At 39.7% G+C, this 18,560-nt stretch overlaps 2 protein-coding genes across 4 annotated transcripts in view; both read left to right on the forward strand.

The window, feature by feature from the left end:
• The window catches only part of HYCC1 (hyccin PI4KA lipid kinase complex subunit 1), a 182,302-nt gene extending 168,838 nt beyond the window's left edge, over nt 1-13,464 (forward strand). Inside the window, exons 20-21 of the transcript XR_012333916.1 lie at nt 9,445-9,493; nt 11,085-13,464. The gene's annotated coding sequence lies outside the window, so the exon portion shown is untranslated. The remainder of the gene's footprint in view (nt 1-9,444; nt 9,494-11,084) is intronic.
• Nucleotides 1-13,464, forward strand: part of TOMM7 (translocase of outer mitochondrial membrane 7) — a 26,448-nt gene extending 12,984 nt beyond the window's left edge. Inside the window, exons 1-3 of one of the 3 annotated variants that reach the window (XM_019928583.3) lie at nt 5,682-5,863; nt 9,445-9,493; nt 11,097-13,464. In XM_019928583.3, the coding sequence (XP_019784142.1) occupies nt 5,761-5,863; nt 9,445-9,493; nt 11,097-11,112 (168 nt within the window). In that variant the 5' untranslated portion in view covers nt 5,682-5,760 and the 3' untranslated portion in view covers nt 11,113-13,464. Of the gene's footprint in view, nt 1-5,681; nt 5,864-9,444; nt 9,494-11,096 lie in introns of those variants that run through there. The other 2 variants (XM_004327487.2, XM_073809636.1) reach the window with 2 other exon arrangements.
• Nucleotides 13,465-18,560: the final 5,096 nt, after the last annotated feature.

Consider the following 18,560-nt stretch of genomic DNA (forward strand, 5'->3'; position numbering starts at 1 on the left):
TTTTAAGACTTCCAAGAAGTTCCAAAAATTGTACAGAGAGTTCCCGTGGGTCAGGAACTCTCTCTTTACCCAGCTTCCCCCAGTGATAAGATATACATAACCATAATCCATTGTTAAAACCAGAAAGTTGAGATTGGTACAGTACCATTAATTTAAGTAAAGACTTTATTTGGGTTTGTAAGAAATATTTTAAAATAAAGAAAGAAGGTGAGATAGTGTATATTATGCATCCTATTTGTATATTTTTAAAGGGGTGAGGAGGATGCGTGAGTTTGTGTTTATTTGTTTCCATATGCGTAGAATATCTCTGGAAGGTTGTATATGAAACTAGAGACACTGGGTTGCCTCCAAGGAGAGGATCTGAGCAGCAAAGTGTAAAAGAAATAGAATTATGCTCTTTTGTACCAATCCATCTATTTTTTAAAAAGGTAATGAGAAATCTTTTTATGTGTTCATATAAAATAATCTTTAAATTACATTTTTAAGGTAAGTAAATCTGACTGTATTCCATTTGCAAAACATATGCATAGATATCTTTGGAAGAATATATAGGAAATCGGTAACATTGATTTGCTTCCAGGAATAAAAATGGGCAGCAGGGGACAGAAGCAGAGGGAGACCTTTCACTGAGTACCTTTTGTACCTTTTAAATTTACACGATGTGAATTTATTTCCTTTTCAACAAAATTAAGAAAGCTGAAAAAATTAAACCCTAAAAATAAATTGCTTTTACCTTGTAATTTTTTTTTTTCCTCTAAAATATTCAGTAGCTTTCTAGCTACTCTCTGGCTAAAATCCAAATTTCTTAACATGACATTTACGTTCTTTTTATAACTTGGTCTCATTATTTCCTGCCTGGAGCTTCTGTTCCACCTAAATCATTTTATTACTCTCTCTTTCCAAATCCTGCACCTTCTGGCATTTCTTTATTCTTGTCTCCCTCTTCCTCAGCCATCAGAAACTAGCTCAGGCTCAGTTCTGTGACGTTCCCCCCGAACAATCCAGCCCTCTGTGGCTTGTCTCTCATCCAGATTTCTATAACAGTATACTGTCTGCCCTACACATTTGGCTCTTATCCCATACTCTCTTGTCTTTCAAGGGTATGTGCACTCTGTCCCCAAATAAGATTCCCAAATCCTTGCGGGCAGGAGCTGAGAAGGACAGTTTTCTGAAACTCCCTTTTCCTGGCAGAACCCTACACTTGGTAGATGTCCCAGTGATGCTTTTTGGCTAATCTCTTCTTTGCAGAAATTTATTCCATGCATATGCTCGCTTGATATGCTGAAGAATCCCAAGCTGTATCATGGCAGTAAGAAATTATCCATCCACCCAAAACACCCTAGCAGAAAAAAAAGAGGACAAAGTAAGAGTTAAAAACTCAAGAAAGCACATGGTGTTTGAATACTGATATATTTTTAATATACCATTTCTGGAAAACCAGATGCATGCTAAATTTTTTTCCTCTTTTTCATTTTGGTGCATATATTTGGCTGCATTTTGGAAAATAGGCCCTGTTTTCCTGGTAACCATGGTGAATTAACTAGTTTTTCTGATATATTATCAATTAGTTCTTGCAGTTCTTGTTTTGGGGAAATGGCAGAGTTGGATTCAAAGGTTGACAAGTCTGCTGTCAGATCCACGTGACTTCTAACTCTGTGTTCTTTTTTTTTTGCGGTACGCGGGCCTCTCACTGTTGTGGCCTCTCCTGTTGCGGAGCACAGGCTCCGGATGCGCAGGCTCAGCGGCCATGGCTCATGGGCCCAGCCACTCCGCGGCACGTGGGATCTTTCCAGACCAGGGCACGAACCCGTGTCCCCTGCATCGGCAGGTGGACTCTCAACCACTGCGCCACCAGGGAAGCCCTGTGTTCTTTTCTTTATAGCAACGGATATATGTTAGGCTCCCTCCATGGCACAGCATTGTATTCAGATTTAATGGGCACAAAGCATAAACTCTCTTCCTTGAGGAGCTTACATTCTGTCGCAGGTTGTATTAGTCTTTGTGCACTCTGTAGCTCTGTATGTAGTAGGTGCAGCCAGTTCCTGGAAGGCTGTTGATAGGTAGCCTTAGAACTAGAGAAAAAACTTCTGAAAAAGGTTGATCTTTGAAACAGAAACCAGTAAGAACGAAGACGCAAACAACAAACAATAATAGAAATAGCTTACCTTTGCCTAAGTCTTTTAGTTAGGGCCCATATTTCAAGCATATTATCTCTTCAACTTTACAGTAACTGACTGAGGTGGATATTATTGTTATCTTCTTTTGCAGATGAGAAAAGAGACTCAGAGAGGTTAAATAACTTGACCATGATCACACAGCTAAGTGACAGAGCCAGGATTCAAATGCAGAGCTTCTGCCCCTGGGTCCCTGTGTTTAACCTTGATGTGATGTTATTGTTTTTCCAAAGATTAGTCACATGGACAAGTAACTTATTAATATACTTGTCTTACTCTCTCTAACTAGATCACAGAGTCTCTAAGTGGAAGACTGTACCTCATTTTCTTATGGGTCTCCACACATAATTATCCATAGCACAGGGAGCTGGACATTGTCAGTACTCAATACTCCAGAATGAGTGAATGCATAAAAACAATTATGGCTTATAAATGTTGTGTTAATAAGACCATGATGTTCAGATTCAAAATTCAACAAACCAACTACACACCAAGCAGTGTGAGAGGTGCAAAGGGCATGAAGTTTTGGAGGACTGGAGATGATGTCCATGAAGGGCCTGGCACAGGGAGGTGCCCAATACATGGTACTTTTATTAATACATTAACATGATCTAATTTTCCTTACACACAACCCTGTTAGGTAGTATATTAGTCTGCTCAGTCTGCCATAACACAACACCACAGACTGGGTGGCTTAAACAACCAAAGTTTGTTTTCTCACACTTCTAGAGGCTCAAAGTCCTAGATCAAGGTGCTCTCTTCTCACTGTGTCCTCACATGGCCTCTCTGTGCACGAGGGTGTCTCTTTCTTTTCTTATAAGAACAGGCCCTATCAGATTAGGGTCCACTCTTAAGACTTCATTTGATCTTAATTACCTCCTTAAAGGCCCTTTCTCCAAATCCCTCCACAGGGGGTTGAGGCTTCAACATATGAATTGGGGGGAGGGGGACAGAATTCATTCCATAACAAGTAGTTATTCCCTTTCCATTTTACAGATGTGGAAATAGACATTTAAAGGAGTGGTTCCTGTTTTTCTGTGAAGCCTGGCTGTGCTGTCAGAAATGTCTATCACCCATATTTCTGTAGGTTTCTTTCCTCTTAGCAACTTAAAGCGTTCAACCATCTAACCCTCTCTAGAGGTTTTTTTCCTAAGAAGACAGAGTTAGTATTATCTTTTCTCTGGATGTTGCTGGTGAAATCCTGACAGTTGATTTTTTCCCCTGAGTTTCTCACCTTCATGCCTTCACCTCTCTTCTGTTATTTTATAATTAGCTGAGACCATGGGGGTTATCATGTAATTGATTAGTTCCACTTCCTTCTACGTTACAGAACAGGAACCATGGCAAGGCCAGGCTTACCAACTCTGGAATAAGGCTGGGGAATGGAAGGCTGTTCAGCCTACAGCAAACTCCAGGTATTGCGCTGTCACCAGAAAGCATGTGTGACTTCCCTGGTGGTTCAGTGGTTAGGACTTCTCGCTTCCGCTGCAGGGGGCATGGGTTTGATCCCTGATCGGGGAACTAAGATGCCAGAAGCCCCATGGCAAGGCCAAAAAACAAACAAACAAAAACAAAACAAAACAAAAAGCCCCAGAAAGCATGTTATTCTTTACCTGAGGGCTTTAATATCATTATAACTCAATATTCTCTACTTCACTCTTTCTGCCTACTTGTACCTTCTGCCGCTTCATGTCTTCTATTCTCTCTATCTTACCAGCTTTGGTCAAATTGTTATTTCTATCTTGAGTTCAAAACTCATTTAGGGAGAGTCTGGTTGGTTCAGCCAGTCAGCATCCCTTTGGGTCACTGGCCAGCATTTGGTCTAGTCGTATGTGTTGCTTCAGTACAATGGAAAGAATTCTTTTATCTATCACAGCATGAGGAAAATATTTTTTGAGAATATACGATTTCTTTTCTTCTGGTCCTGTGTTTACTTCTCTTCTATAACGCAGTCTAGTGTCATGGTTAACATTCAAGTTCTGGAGTAAAAGCGTCTGGGTTTAGACACTACTTCCACCACTTACCAATTCTATGAACTTGGACAAATTTACTTCACTTCCCTGTGCCTCAGTTTTCTCAAAATGAGATTGTTGATACAGTCCCCATCTCACAGAGTTGAGAGGATTCAACGAGTTAAGGCATGTGAGCAAGCACAGTGCATGCATATAGTAAGCACCCAGTAAGTATTAGTTATTTCTAATTGGTTGTCTGAGTGTAGTTGCCCTCTTGGAAGGAGAATGTCAGTTCTTTTGCCAAGAATATCTCTAATCATAAATTTACAAATAAGCATTTTAGATACCTGTTCTGTGGCTGATTAAGTAGCATAATTAACCAAGGCTGTTAGTTCCTGATGACAGGCAGAGTAGACAGGTTGTTATTATCATGATGATGAGCTAAGCACAGGAATATCCAGAAAGCTAGGGGAAATTTTTATGTGCCATTGGGCACCTTAAGAATTTAAAAGACGGAGCACTTCTGGTTTGGAACTGCTCGATTTAAACAAATTTTTGCTCAAATAAACTAAAAAAAAAAAAAGAATTTAAAAGAAAATATGATGTATCTTGAGGGTGAGCCAGGAAAGGCATCAAGGTCAAAGCCTTAGAAATCTCTTACAGCCTTAGAAATCAAGAAGTCCTCGACCTGGGGTCAAAAACTCAAACACCAACTGCGGCCAGGCAGTTACTGAATCAGAAGTTGGGAACTTCAATGGTAAACCAAAGCCCAGGCCCCACCCCCAAACTAATGATAATTCGTAGGATTTGGTACCCAGCAGCAGTAGGTCCAGCAAGGAGTAAGCCTTTACAACGCCTCACTGATTCTATTGTGCAGCCAAGGGTGAGAACCACTGCAATTCTAAACCAGCGAGGGCAAGATGGGTGTTGATTGCAATGAGATTCGCCAACTTCTCTGAAAAAGTCCAGATCTGCATGGGAACTTTCCCAAACTTTAAAATGTTGGCAAGTAATTTAAAATGTAAAAACTAAATAAATAAAAAAAACAAACACCCTGGGAGTCAAAGAAAACATGGATAGGAGCTCTGTTGGGCGTCAGTTTGTAACCTTCCTTGCAGTTCAACCTTCAGCTTGAAGAAGCAAACTGATACAGAGATAAGTTAAATAACTTGGCCAAGATTAAACGGCGAGTCAGAATAACTGAGTTGGGACTAAAACCCGGTCCTTTTGAATTTAGTTAATGTTCCTTCTATGTTAGGTAAAGAACACTTGGAGATACACTTTAAAAAATGGGTAAGACTGTGGGCAGAGAGAGGGCGTTCCGGGCAGAAGGAATCCCAAGACCAGTGCCCCCAGGCATCCTGCAATCAGCGAAACTGAGCGATTCCTAAATAGACGAAAGTGAACTTGGGCCTTTGAACGAGGAGAATCAACCACGCATACGCCTTCCACAGGCGGGGCCGCGGAGAGGCAGGTGGTAAGGTGACGAATTACGACCTCCGCTGGCGACGCTCACGTCTCCTGCCGTAAAGGCTGTGTGTTTGGCGCATGCGCATCTCGTTTCTTTTTCGGATTCCCGACGCGGTTGCTGCGGTTGCTGTAGTTTCCTTAAGTGTGTTGCCCGGGCCGTCGCCATGGTGAAGCTGAGCAAAGAGGCCAAGCAGAGGCTGCAGCAGCTTTTCAAGGGAGGCCAGTTTGCCATCCGTTGGGGCTTTATTCCTCTCGTGATTTACCTGGGTCAGTATGAGAAGAATCTGGGAGGAGTCGGGAGGGAAGCGGGTGCGGAGGCCGAGACTCCATTTTTGGTTTGGGGCGGGAGAGAGAAACGCGACCACGCCGCGCGTGCCGTTTGAGCCTGTCTTGTCGAGTGGGGTCGTTCTGAGTTCGAGTTCTTGTTCTGCCCTTTACTTTTTTTTTCGGGGGAGGGTCTTTAACATGTCACGTAATGTCTCCCGTCCTGTTTTTACATCTGTAAACTAGAGGTGACCTACTTTTCTGACACAGTTAGGACGACCTGACGTATGTGAAAACAACGAATTCACTCTTTGGCACTAGGTAGGTTTTCAGGGCGTTAAACCTCACCTTTCCAGGTGGGCCTAAGTGGAAAGAGACCGGTGAACCTCGTGGGTATGCCATTGCTTTGAGGCATGATTAAGACAATAGTTATTGGTTGCCTCCTCGTTCTCACCAGGAGTAACGGGTTTACTGGTGAGGAAACCGAGGCGTAGAAAAGTTCTGTTCCTTGCTGAAGGCCACACAGCTGTCACGTGGGGGAGTTATGAACTCAAGCATTGGGGCATCAAGGCCCATACTCTTCACCACTATGCTGTAGTGCAAAGATTTGTAAGTGCTCAGGCAAATATTTTCACCTAGGGCTGCACATTGGTAATTTATCCTGTTTCTAGCCTTGGATAGTCTTTTAATTTTAATCTGCCCTATTCAGGCAGTATTGTGGAAAGGAAAGAGTCTCAGCTCTGTCAGTTTGACATTTTCTAAAACACAGGTTCATATTTCAGAATCCTATGATTTTAACTAGGTGCTGCTTCTTGTTTTTCTTGCCTTTTTTTTTTTTTGGTGTAAGATAAAGTACATTCACTCAGTCTTGACAGAGTGTTTGTGCTGGACATTCTCTAGGTAGCTTTGGCTCCCATTTCCCCATGAGTTGCAAGGCAACTGATAACTTGGAGATACTTCAGTATGCAGGACTTAAACAGATCCTTTTCCGCCCTTATTTCTAAAATATTTTTTCTAATATTCTCCAATTGGAGAATTTTAATAAATCTTTTTTTAAAAAAAGATTTATTATTTATTTATTTTATTTATTTTTGGCTGCGTTGGGTCATAGTTGCGGCATGTGGGATATTTTGTTGCGGTGTGCAGGCTTCTCTCTAGTTGTGGCGTGCAGGTTTTCTCTTCTCTAGTTGTGGTGCGCAGGCTCCCAGGGCACATGGGCTCTGTAGTTGTGGCGCGTGGGTTCCAGAGCGTGTGGGCTCTGTAATTTGAGGCCAGCCAGCTCAGTAGTTGTGGCACTCGGGCTTAGTTGCCCTGTGGCATGTGGGATCTTAGTTCCCTGACCAGGGATTGAATCCGCGTCCCCTGCATTGTAGGGTGGATTCTTTACCAGCGGACTGCCGGGGGAGTCCCTCCCTGAGTTTGAACGCATTTTTAACAGAAGCATTACTTTGCCAGATTTTAGTGACTTTGTATAGGTATCAAAGGTTAGGGCAGGTAATTGGGACACCCTGCTCTTACAGGCTGTTATTCCCCTCTTTCTTCCAGACTCATCCCCACCTCAGCTTTCACTTAATGGTAGAACGGCCCAGTTTGACTAGTCAAGCACTGGGAGGAACTCTTCTTTTAGCTAAGGAAGGTATGGGGGCTTTGATGCTTCCCCGTCTTTGTGCCATCTCCTTTTTCCATTGTTGTGTATATCGGGTTCGGTTTTAGTCTGCTCTTGCTTTCTTTGTCCCTGTGGTTTCTTTGTTGCTCTGTAAGTCTTCCTGTACCTTTCCCTCCTCCCCTTTTTGAAATTGCTTTTCTACTGCCAGAAAGCTGTAGCTGGTTGTTACATCTGTGTAGCTGGTTGTTACAATCTGTGTATCAGAGGTTTTGGTCGGAAGAGTAGTTAATGCTTTCCTTTTCCACCTCATTTTCTTTTTTGTGCACACCAGCTATATTCTCTTTACTAGGACTGTCATTATGGTGATTTTTGGTACCCTAGTGTCCAACTCAGGTGGAGATTGATGTTAAGGCTATCTTTTTGTGCTTCTTCCTTGTTAGTCATTGTCTTTTTCCTTATACTGTATCTAAACTTAATTTCATGTCTAACCTAGTTCCCATGCTTTACTTCTCCACCTTAGCTCTCACTAAAAGCTGCAACTGCAGATTGAATTTCTTGTGTAATTTAGGTTCAAACATACCTTTTAGGGCTTCAGGGAGTATAGTGGGAATGTAGTGCTATAATATTGGACCGCTAGTGACATGATGATAAAGAATGTGTTTGGACAGTTACCAACAAAAGGATTTTAATGAGTTACCTGTTGGAAGACAATTCTCCATAGTATCTTGAATTTCTACAAATCTGGTGAGCAGAGGCAGTGACCACCCTTTGTTCCATATCTTTAAGGATATTGGTAGGGTGAACAGCCTTGGAAAATAGTTCCAGGGCAAAGGGGAGACATGCTCACTGCCCATTATGAAAGATTCTGGTTCCCCAATCTCAGGGTTCGTCTCCTAAATGGTAATACTCTGACTGTAGCTGTTGCTGGGAGTAATAAAGTGTCCTTGTTTCTTTTCTCTTTTTTTTTCTTAATAACTAAACTTTCTCCCTTAACATTTTTTTTTAAAAATTTTATTTACTTACTTTTGGCTGTGTTGAGTCTTCGTTGCTGCGTGCGGGCTTTCTCTAGTTGTGGCAAGCGGGGGCTACACTCTTTGTTGCGGTGCGCAGGCTTCTCATTGCCGTGGCTTCTCTTGTTGTGGCGCACGGGCTTAGTTGCTCCATGGCATGTCGCATCTTCCAGGACCAGGGATCGAAACCGTGTCCCCTGCGTTGGCAGGCAGATTCCTAACCACTGCGCCACCAGGGAAATCCTGTCCTTGTTTCTGACTTGGAATCTTGTATCTTCTACCAGCATCTGTGAAACTGGTGGGCCAGTTTGTTGTCTTGAAAATGGGGTAAAATTTCATACTCCACAGTTCTTAATGCCAAGTCCAATTTTAATCAGTTATTTCAGCAAATTAGTATATATGTTGTCTAGTTAATTGATATATTTTAAAAGGTAAAAGTTTTATTTAATCGTATTTGTAATGAGTGTTGATTTAATTAAAAATAACTTGAAATTTTTTCCCCCTCTTTCTATCACCAATCTTTGGCTGCTTTATGAAAAGAGTGGTTCATAGGGGATAAAATAAGATATCTTCAATTGTTTCTTTTAAAAAGTATAGTTTAAAAAAAATCTCTGTGCTCTTTGTAGTTCATCCAGTGTGATTTGGTTGTTGTGATATCTTTTTTGTGGGTAATGACTAATAATGAAAGAGTGTGTGCTAAGGGTTGCTGTGCTAATTGTGTGTATTATAGGAATAAGGTAGTTTTTCTTCCCTACTGATTAGTTCTGCACATAATCACATACTCTAGTGAAGATTCAAGACTGTTCTGTTGCGCAGGTAAATCTAGGTAATTCTGGTAGATCTGGATATCATTCTAGCTACCCTAGATTGATTTAAAAAGAAAAAGTCTTGATTGTAAATTTTTTGTCTGCTAGGGTTTTAATTAGTTTTTATTCTCTTTCTCTTTCTTCCCTCCCCATCTCCCTCAGGATTTAAGAGGGGTGCAGATCCCGGAATGCCTGAACCAACTGTTTTGAGGTACTGCTCTTACAAATAAGCATTGCAGGGCAAACATTCATACATTAGTACTAAGTCATGGCAAGCAAAAGAGAAATAGTGGTACGTATTGTAACAGAGCTTTATCAGTCAAGTGTAGTTTTGGGCTGTTGGAAAACTGCAGCAGTTTGCAGACCAGTCTAACTTATGTTATCAGATAACTGCTTTCTCTCCCCTTCCTAATTTTTATTGGATTGGCCAAAAAGTTCGTTCGAGTTTTTTGTAAGAATGGATAAAGCCAGACGAACTTTTTGGCCAGCCCAGTATATACTGCATTGGTGTTATAACCATAATGAAGCACATTTTAAAAGGAAAAGAACTAACTTATCCTACCACTTTAAAAGCTGAACTGTTTTTAATACCTGTATTCCTGTCTTATCCTTATTCAGATAAATACGGCCTTTTATGTCATTCTAACAAGAGTACAGAGAATTTTGTTTTTTTCACCCAATGTTAGAGTTGATAGCCCATATATTTTCTAGTTGTTGATCACTTAGGTTTTTCAGTTTTTTAGTATTTCAAATAACAATATAACAAACATTTTTACGTGCATAGGTTTTGATTTATTTCCTTATCAAAGTGTATGAACATTTGTGACTCTGAAAATGCATTGTCAAATTCCTTTCTCTGAAACAACCTTGTAGTTGTTGGATAAGCACTTGTGAAAACTTCCACACACACAACACACACAGATATACGGAGTATATATATTCATATACTCAGACGTACGTGTGTGTGTATGTATATACTTGTGAAAGCCATATGTATGCGTGTGTGTGTGTATATGTGTATGTGTGAAGGCAGAATCTGGAACAGGCAGGATTGCTCTGTAGAAAGGACTGGTACTATGATGACTAGGACCCCTGCACAGGTGCTGTGGGATTTCAGCTTTACCCTCTGTCTTAAGACAGTTATTGATTGTCCTAACAGACTTTTCACTGGCTATTCTAGGTCTTCAGCTTCTTCAGACTTCTAATCTAAGCCACTCTTTTCTAGAATGAGCAGAAATAATAATAGTCATGTTACTAACAGTCATTTACAGTGTGTCAGCCACTGTTTTAAGTGCTTTATGTGCAGTATCTCTAATTGTCACTTCAGTCCTTCAGAGCCGATCACACAGTCAGTAGGTGGTAGAGTATGTCTGTCTCCAAGGCTTACGCACTTTCCACTGGGTCATGTGGCCTCCCTAGGTAATATGACCTGTTACTTAGCACAGTGCCATCTGATATGAATTTCCTCCATCTTCTCTGACTTGCCGGTCTCTCCTTTCTCAAAGCAAGGGTTTTTCCTTCTTAAGGGTTACTGCCATGTGTGCCCTCTTTGTGTCCATTTGTGCTGTTACTCTCTTTTCCCTGATACAGTCCTTCAGTAAATGGTCTTCACTCACTGCTTCCTTTCTTCACTTTTCTCTTTCTTTAACCTTTTATGGTAGAGCTTCTTAAAACTGCTTTCAAAGGTCCCCACCAAGCTCCTTTTTTTAGCCTTTACTCTTTGAACTATCAGTTTTCTTTTTTGTGAAATGGGGTTTCAGGTAATGTACCTGCTACTGAGTAGCCGATTGACCTCAGAACAGTTATTTCCTTAGGGAAACAGTACCTTAGGAAACATTATCAGAGATGGAACTACCTGGTCAAGCTGTGTGAACATTTTCCAAGCCCTGAAAGTTACCATCAAATACTTCTTCCCAAGAGGCCATTAACCTTTTCAAGATAAGTTTTCTCTTTTATAAGTTGGGCATACTATCTACTTTATAAGATTGCGATGAGGATTGAATAAGAATATTGTGTGTAAAGTATTACAGTGCTTGACAAGTAATGTTTGAGCAGTAAACTATTAATAATAATTTTTAATCTTTTCGATGTCACCTCATTTACCCCACTTCTTTCTCCTGTGAGAACTATGCTCTAGCTACGTGACACTGCATGCTAATCCCAGAATAAACTGTATTTTTTCGTGCCTTTGTATGCTTATTCTCCCTCAGCCTGGAATGCTTCTTCCATTCAATTTTCACTTGTCTAGAAAAGCCCAATCTCAAATGTCACCTCTTCCCTAAATCTTTTCCCCCTTCTCCTGACTGAAATTGCACCATTTTTTGTGTTCCTATAGTATTCTTTTGTGTCTGTCATTCTTTGCTTTGTATTATGCTTGTTGCTTATCTGCATTCTATGTTGTCCTGCAAGTACCTAAAGTAGCTGCCAACTACTTTGGCAACACTTTTTAAATGTTGAATTAACTTAATTAAATGATCCTAACCTCTTGGTGGTCTTGGAACAGGAACTGATACAGCATTTCCTCCTGTACAGTTTTTAGACTAGACCTGCATCCTGAGAAATAGTGTTTTTTGAGCCCCAGGTGATCCAGGATCCAGAGGTGGTGCTAGATGTACCCTTTTGTTGTACTGGCTTCAGTTATCCCACCAAGAGTTGACCCTTGAAAGTTGCAGACTGGATGAAGCAGCCACCCCCCTGCTTTTTATTTCTTCACCTTACTGTCATGTCAGTGCTCTTGTCATTGCTGGTGCTGATGATCATTCTTTTCTGTCATTAGGAACATTTTCTGATTTCTTTCCAGGGATATTTGTGATTTAGGAAGGGATTGAGGAATGCTGATAAGAGTTATCCTGTTACAGAATTTCATATACTGTGCTGCTTGCACTGGAGAGACTTGACTGAGAGGTCTTCCTGGGTTACCTGGTCTGTACCCTGAAAGGAATAGACTTGTATCTGCCAGGCTTTTCAGTAATGTAAATGTTTTATTAATATAAAACTTATTTAGCAATATAAAGTTTATTGTTTATATATAAATTTATATATATCACACTTGTGGAGATAATATGGTTCATGATTTACTGGTCTGTTTCCCTTGTTAAGTTGTTAGATTCCTTGGGATTAGATCCCCATTTGTCTTAGTGTCCTCCTCTTTCACTCAGGATGGTGCATTGTACGTGGTTGGTTGATATGAATGCCTTATTTAAAATGCAGAATTTAATGAATAAGGGACAATATCTTAGTAAAACATTATTTAGGCAAAATATGTGAATACTAAGTAACTGAGAGAATGATTGTTCCCATTATCTTTATAAAGCCAAGGAAGATTTTCTTTTCTCTTTATCTTAGATGCTCATTACCAGTGAGGAAGAGACTTCGATAAATGAATAATTTGTTTTCATAGCTTAACTGTATGCAAAAATACTTGGGGTTTATTGTGAGATTTTAATACACTTTTGAAAACTGGGAATAGATGCATGTTGGTTTGTTTTATATGTAGAGGGAAAATAATTTCTAAAAATTAAAAATGCTCAGATTGTCATTTTGTAATGCAATTTTATTTAAGTTGACATACTACTAGAAACTACATTTTTAATCAACAGGACTTAGAAGTAAAGCACCTCTTGTCTCTCTCCTGGATCTAATAATGATACAGCTTTATTTTCTGGGTTCATCAGTCCTTCATATCAATATTTTGATTGACCTCAATTTATGTTTTCCTTTTTACTTATAATAGGTAACTACAATAAAAAGTAATAAAACTATATTTCTTTAAATAGGTCTCTATGTTTGTTTTTTTTTTGCCCAGTGAGATTGATCCTTCTGCTAACTGAATTTGATAGATGAGTAAACACAAACATAAATGTATAAAATCTTCTAATTCTTAAGCTATGTTTAAGAAGTTTTTACTTTGGGGTTTAATTTATTTTTCCTCTTCACAAACATTTTAGCTTACTTTGGGGATAAAGGACTATTTGGTCATCTGGTTTTGGAAGCAATCAATGCAGAGGAACAACATGGAAGGTGTGCACTCTGGCTGGGATAAGAGATGGGACATCGTTCAGACGTTCACCAGTTGGATGGCACAGGGCTCTTACTTCTCAGATGCGTCTGTGGCAGAGTGGAACCTCTACTGACTTATTTATGATAGACTGTATTAAAATAAATGTTTTTTTAACAATGTTATGCCTTGAGTCCTTCTTGAATTGAACATGATAGGACTGTTAGGTAAAAATTTAGCCTTTTGGTACTTTTTCAAAACAGGGAATCTATGTATGTGCCTAGGTGCTACTTTAAAAAAATACGAAAATTTCCAAGTTAATTCCTGTCCATTCACTTAACAAATGGATTCCAGTTTCCCTTTGCAGTGAATTAATAACTCCTTCTGAGATGTTCTGAAGTAGTAAAAGTAGAGACAGCTCTCTGTGACAAACTGAGTCCTTACTTCCTGTACTGCACTGGAGTAACATTCTCATTAAAAGAAATAGGGTTCTTTGGCTGTGTTGGTAGGGAATGGGCGTGGCATTGGCGAGTTGTGTGTATGATTTGTGAGTTAAACGTGAGTCTAAGATTTCCCTCAGTACTGTTAGGAAGCTAGAGGTGGCTGGGCAAGAGCCCATAGTGAGCTACACAGAATAGTAACACTACCTATTTTCTGATAGAAGAAAAGGCATTTGATGGAACTAGTTTTCAGTTCTGCATCCTGGTTTCCTGGGACCTTTATCTGTATTTGAAGGCCCCCCCCCCCTTTAAACTTAGCTTTTTTTGTAATTCTAACAAAATAGATCTATTTAGTTAGTTTTGGGAATTGTAATTAATTATAGGAAAGTAGGCCTGAAACAAAGTATGACACGGTTTGGGAGGTGCCCATTGGATTGAATGTTTCTAACATCCAGTGTTAGAGAATGATCATGAATGTAATCTCCGGTAACCGGAGCTATCATTCCAGAAATACCTTATTTCTATTCTAATGTAAAACCGTCCTAGCTATTTAAGACTATTTCCTCAAGTTTTGTTACCTTTGCTTAGGAGACAAGGAGACAAGACTATTGTGGAGGCTTATTGCATAAGGGGGTTTTAAGGTGGAATTCTGGAGAGCTAACTGCAGGGAAACCATTTTTGGTATGCACTTAATGTAATTGCTTTAACATTTCCATGAATCGGTACACGTATGATTTTGCTAAAAGCTCTGAGCAGCTTTTAAATCCCCGTAGAATTGCTTAAGATTGTGGCCTTTTTCCCCCACGCCCTCATCCTTTCTACTAAACGTGTTGTCAGTGAATTTTTGTTTAGTTAGTATTTTGGTGCACATTTTTCTTTTTCATTTAGGGTTTCCAGAAATTGAAATAAAGCTATGGCAAGTGTCCACTTTGATAAAATACTAACATGGATAGGAAATGTAACTTTTTTTTTTCTTTCAGGAGCTAACTTGTAGCTGTTTATAAAACCCCAGAAGATTTTAAAGGAAGAAATCTAGAATTAAGTGGAAAGGGACCAGTTCCTTTTTCTCGCATCTGAGGAAGCTGAGGAACAGAGTTTAAGCATTTGTTCAAGGCATAGGATAAGAGCTGAGACTAGTACCATTTTAATGTCTGTATCTCTGAAGGTTTGTGAAATGTTTATAACTAAGCTCCTACATTGTATTGAATTTTAGATTTCAGGGCAGTGCAATCCAGTTTAGCAAGCATTGGTCTCTGTTCTGTGCTAGGTACTAGAGAGTCCTTACAAATAAGATTATTTCTGACCTTGATTTTGCTTAGGCAAACACTGAGCTGATAGGACCTGATTTGAATCCTGGCCCTGCCGCTTAGTTCCTACTACCCTTGGTAGAGTAGTCACTTACTCTATAGACTTGAGTTTCTTCCACAAAATAGGAATAATATTTGCCCCAATGTGTTATTCACTAAACCAGTGGCTGTCATAGCTGATCCCAGACTAGCATCACCTAGAAGCTTGTTAACAATGCATGTGTTGAGGTCTTCTTGAATCAGAAACTGGGGATGAGCCCCAATGGTCTGTGTGTGTGATTTAATTACTTCAACCATTGTTTTGAATTAAACTTGTTGTTTTGAGTTAGTTGTAGAGTTGAATGCAGTGTAAGAACCCATACAGAAAGATCCCTGTAAACTTTACCTAGTCTCCTCCAATGGTAACATCTTGTAAGTCTGTATACAATATCAGGATATTGACCTTGATACAGTCAGAACTTTTCCATCACCTCAAGGATCCCTCAGGTTGCCCTTTTAATAGCCAACCTTCCTCCCTCACACCCCATCCCTGTCCCTAACCCCTGGCAACTAGTAATCTGTTGTCCATCTGTGATTTTCTCATTTCAAGAAAGTTATATAGGGCTTCCCTCGTGGCACAGCGGTTGAGAGTCCGCCTGCCAGTGTAGGGGACGCGGTTTCGATCCCTTGTCTGGGAGGATCCTGCGTGCCACGGAAAAGCTGGGCCCGTGTGCCACAGCTGCTGAGCCTGTGCTCTGGAGCCCAGGAGACACGACTGCTGAAGTCCGCGTGCCTGGGGCCCATGCTCCGCAACGGGAGAGGCCACCGCAATGAGAGGCCTGCACACCGCAACGAGGAGTGGACCCTGCTCACCGCAACTAGAGAGGGCCGGTGCGCAGCAGAGAAGACCCAACACAGCCAAAAATAAATTAATTAAAAAAAAGTTATATAAATGGAATCATACAGGGAGTAACCTCTTGGGATTGGCTTTTTAACTCACCGTAATTCTCTGTAGATCAATTGAGGTTGTGTGTTCATCCAGTTTATTCCTTTTTATTGCTGAGTAGTCCGTGGTGTGGATGTACTTAGAGGACATTTGAGTTGTTCCCAGTTTTTAGCTGTTATGAATAAAGCTGCTGTGAACATTTGTGAACTTCTTTTTGTGTGATCAATCTGTTTTAGAAAGTCCTGTAGGTGGCGGATACAACTCAGATTTGAGAATACTGTCCTAGACTTGCAGTAGCCCTCTTGCTTTCCCATATGCATTAAAGTCTTTTCCACATCCTTTTAAAAGCAAGATCTCCTCATACCCTAATCAAAACTTTCCAGTGGTTTCCTATTTCACTGAGGGTAAATGCCCAAATCCTTTCTATGACCTACAGAACTGTAATCTGGTTTATGTGCCTTTGATCTCTTCCTCACCTAGGATTCTTCATCCATGTTCACTTGCACTCTTGCTGTTTTGATCTCTTGTCCTTCAGAAAGGCCAGGCATGTTCTCACTTTTGAGTCTGAGTTAGCCGTTTTCTCTCCTGGAACTCTTTTTCCCAGATAACCATATGCATGGCTTTATTCTATTCTCTGCCCAAATGCCATCTTGATAGAGATGGCTTCTCTGATCCTTATGTGAAACAGCAAACCCTACACCAGTCTTATGTCCATTCTTTTTTAATTTTATTTTTTTAAAATTGAAGTAAAGTTGATTTACAATATTGTGTTAGTTTCAGGTATACAGCAAAGTGATTCAGTATACATATATATATTTTTTGAATTCTTTTCCATTATAGGTTATAACAAGATATTGAATGTAGTTTCTCTGTGCTATACAGTAGGTCCTTGTTTATTTTATATATAGTAGTGTGTATCTGTTAATCCCAAACTCCTAATTTATCCCTCATCCCACCACCTTTCCCCTTTGGCAACCGTAGGTTTGTTTTTAAAGTCTGAGTCTTTTTCTGTTTTGTAAATAAGTTCATTTGTATCATCTTTTTAGACTCCCCATGTTAGTGGTATCATATGATAGTTGTCTTTCTCTGTCTGACTTACTTCACTTAGTATGATAATCTCTAGGTCCATCCATGTTGCTGCAAATGGCAAAATTTCATTCTTTTTTATGGCTGAGTAATATTCCATTGTATATATATACCACATCTGCCTTATCCATTCATCTGTCAATGGACATTTAGGTTGCTTCCATGTCTTGGCTAATGTAAATAGTGCTGCTGTGAACATTGGGGTGCATGCATCTTTTTGAATTAGAGTTTTCATCTTTTCCAGATACATGCTCAGGAGTGAGAGTACTGGATCATATGGTAGCTCTATTTTTATTTTTTAAGGAATCTCCATACTGTTCTCCATAGTAGCTGCACCAATTTACATTCCCATCAGCAGCATAGGAGGCTTCCCTTTTTGTCACACCCTCTCCAGCATTTATTATTTATAGACTTTTTGATGATAGCCATTCTGACTGGTGTGAGGTGTGATACCTCATTGTAGTTTTGATTTGCATTTCCTGATGATTAGTGATGTTGAGTATCTTTTCATGTGCCTGTTGACCATCTGTATGTCTTCTTCAGCCCATTCTCTCCTTTAACCTTGTCTTACTTTTCTTCAAAAAACTTTCACCCACCTGGTTTTCTATTTGTATATAAATAATTTTATCTCACCTTTAGAATGCAAGCTCCATAAACACAGGACTGTATTTTTAGAGGCTAGCACAGGTACTGACATAGTAGATGTTCAATAAGAATGAATGGGTGAGTTATACGATTATATGTGTTAAGTGTGAAATGCTTTGAGAACTGTAAACTTTTATAACATGAGTCATTGTAAAGGGCCAGTATTTTTCTGTGTTAGTCATAATTGGTAAATGAATCCTAGCCGAAAGATGACATCAAAAGATGTTGGGAGGAGATAATGTTGGAAAGGGAATGTTTGCTCTGACTTGGCACTTTTCATTTAGTTACCACAACGATGCTGTGAAGTAGGACATTATCTCCATTTGACAGATGAAACAGAGGCTTGGGTCATTTTCCCCAGATCACAGAGAAAACTTGGATTTGAACCCATGTCTGCTAACTAAAAGCATATGATGTTATTACTGATACATGCCACATTTAAAAGTAATTTATACAATGAACGAAATGGTATAATGGATGTTTGCAACACTACAAAATATTAACATTTCAAGTTCCATAGAGAGGGCCCAACTACTTTATCCAGTATCCAGGGCTCTATACACAATAGCACATAGAGTAGTCAAATTCACATTGTAAATTTAACTTGCTTGAAATTATTATGCCAGCTATAGTAAACTAAACTTTTTTTTTTATCTTGAATAGCTTACGTTTCTATCGAGGTATATTTTATATAAAGTAAAATGAGCAGATCTTAAGCATACAGTTTGATGAGTGCTGCCAATTGTTTATGCCTTGTAACCACCATGCCAAGATAGGGACCAGGATCTCCTCGAACTTGGGATCCTTAGTGCATCATACATGGTAGGTGTTCAACAAATGCTTTTGAATTAAATGTAAAACACTTTTTTGAGGTAGAC

This window comes from Tursiops truncatus, chromosome 9, assembly GCF_011762595.2.
Source record: "Tursiops truncatus isolate mTurTru1 chromosome 9, mTurTru1.mat.Y, whole genome shotgun sequence".
NCBI lineage: Eukaryota > Metazoa > Chordata > Mammalia > Artiodactyla > Delphinidae > Tursiops > Tursiops truncatus.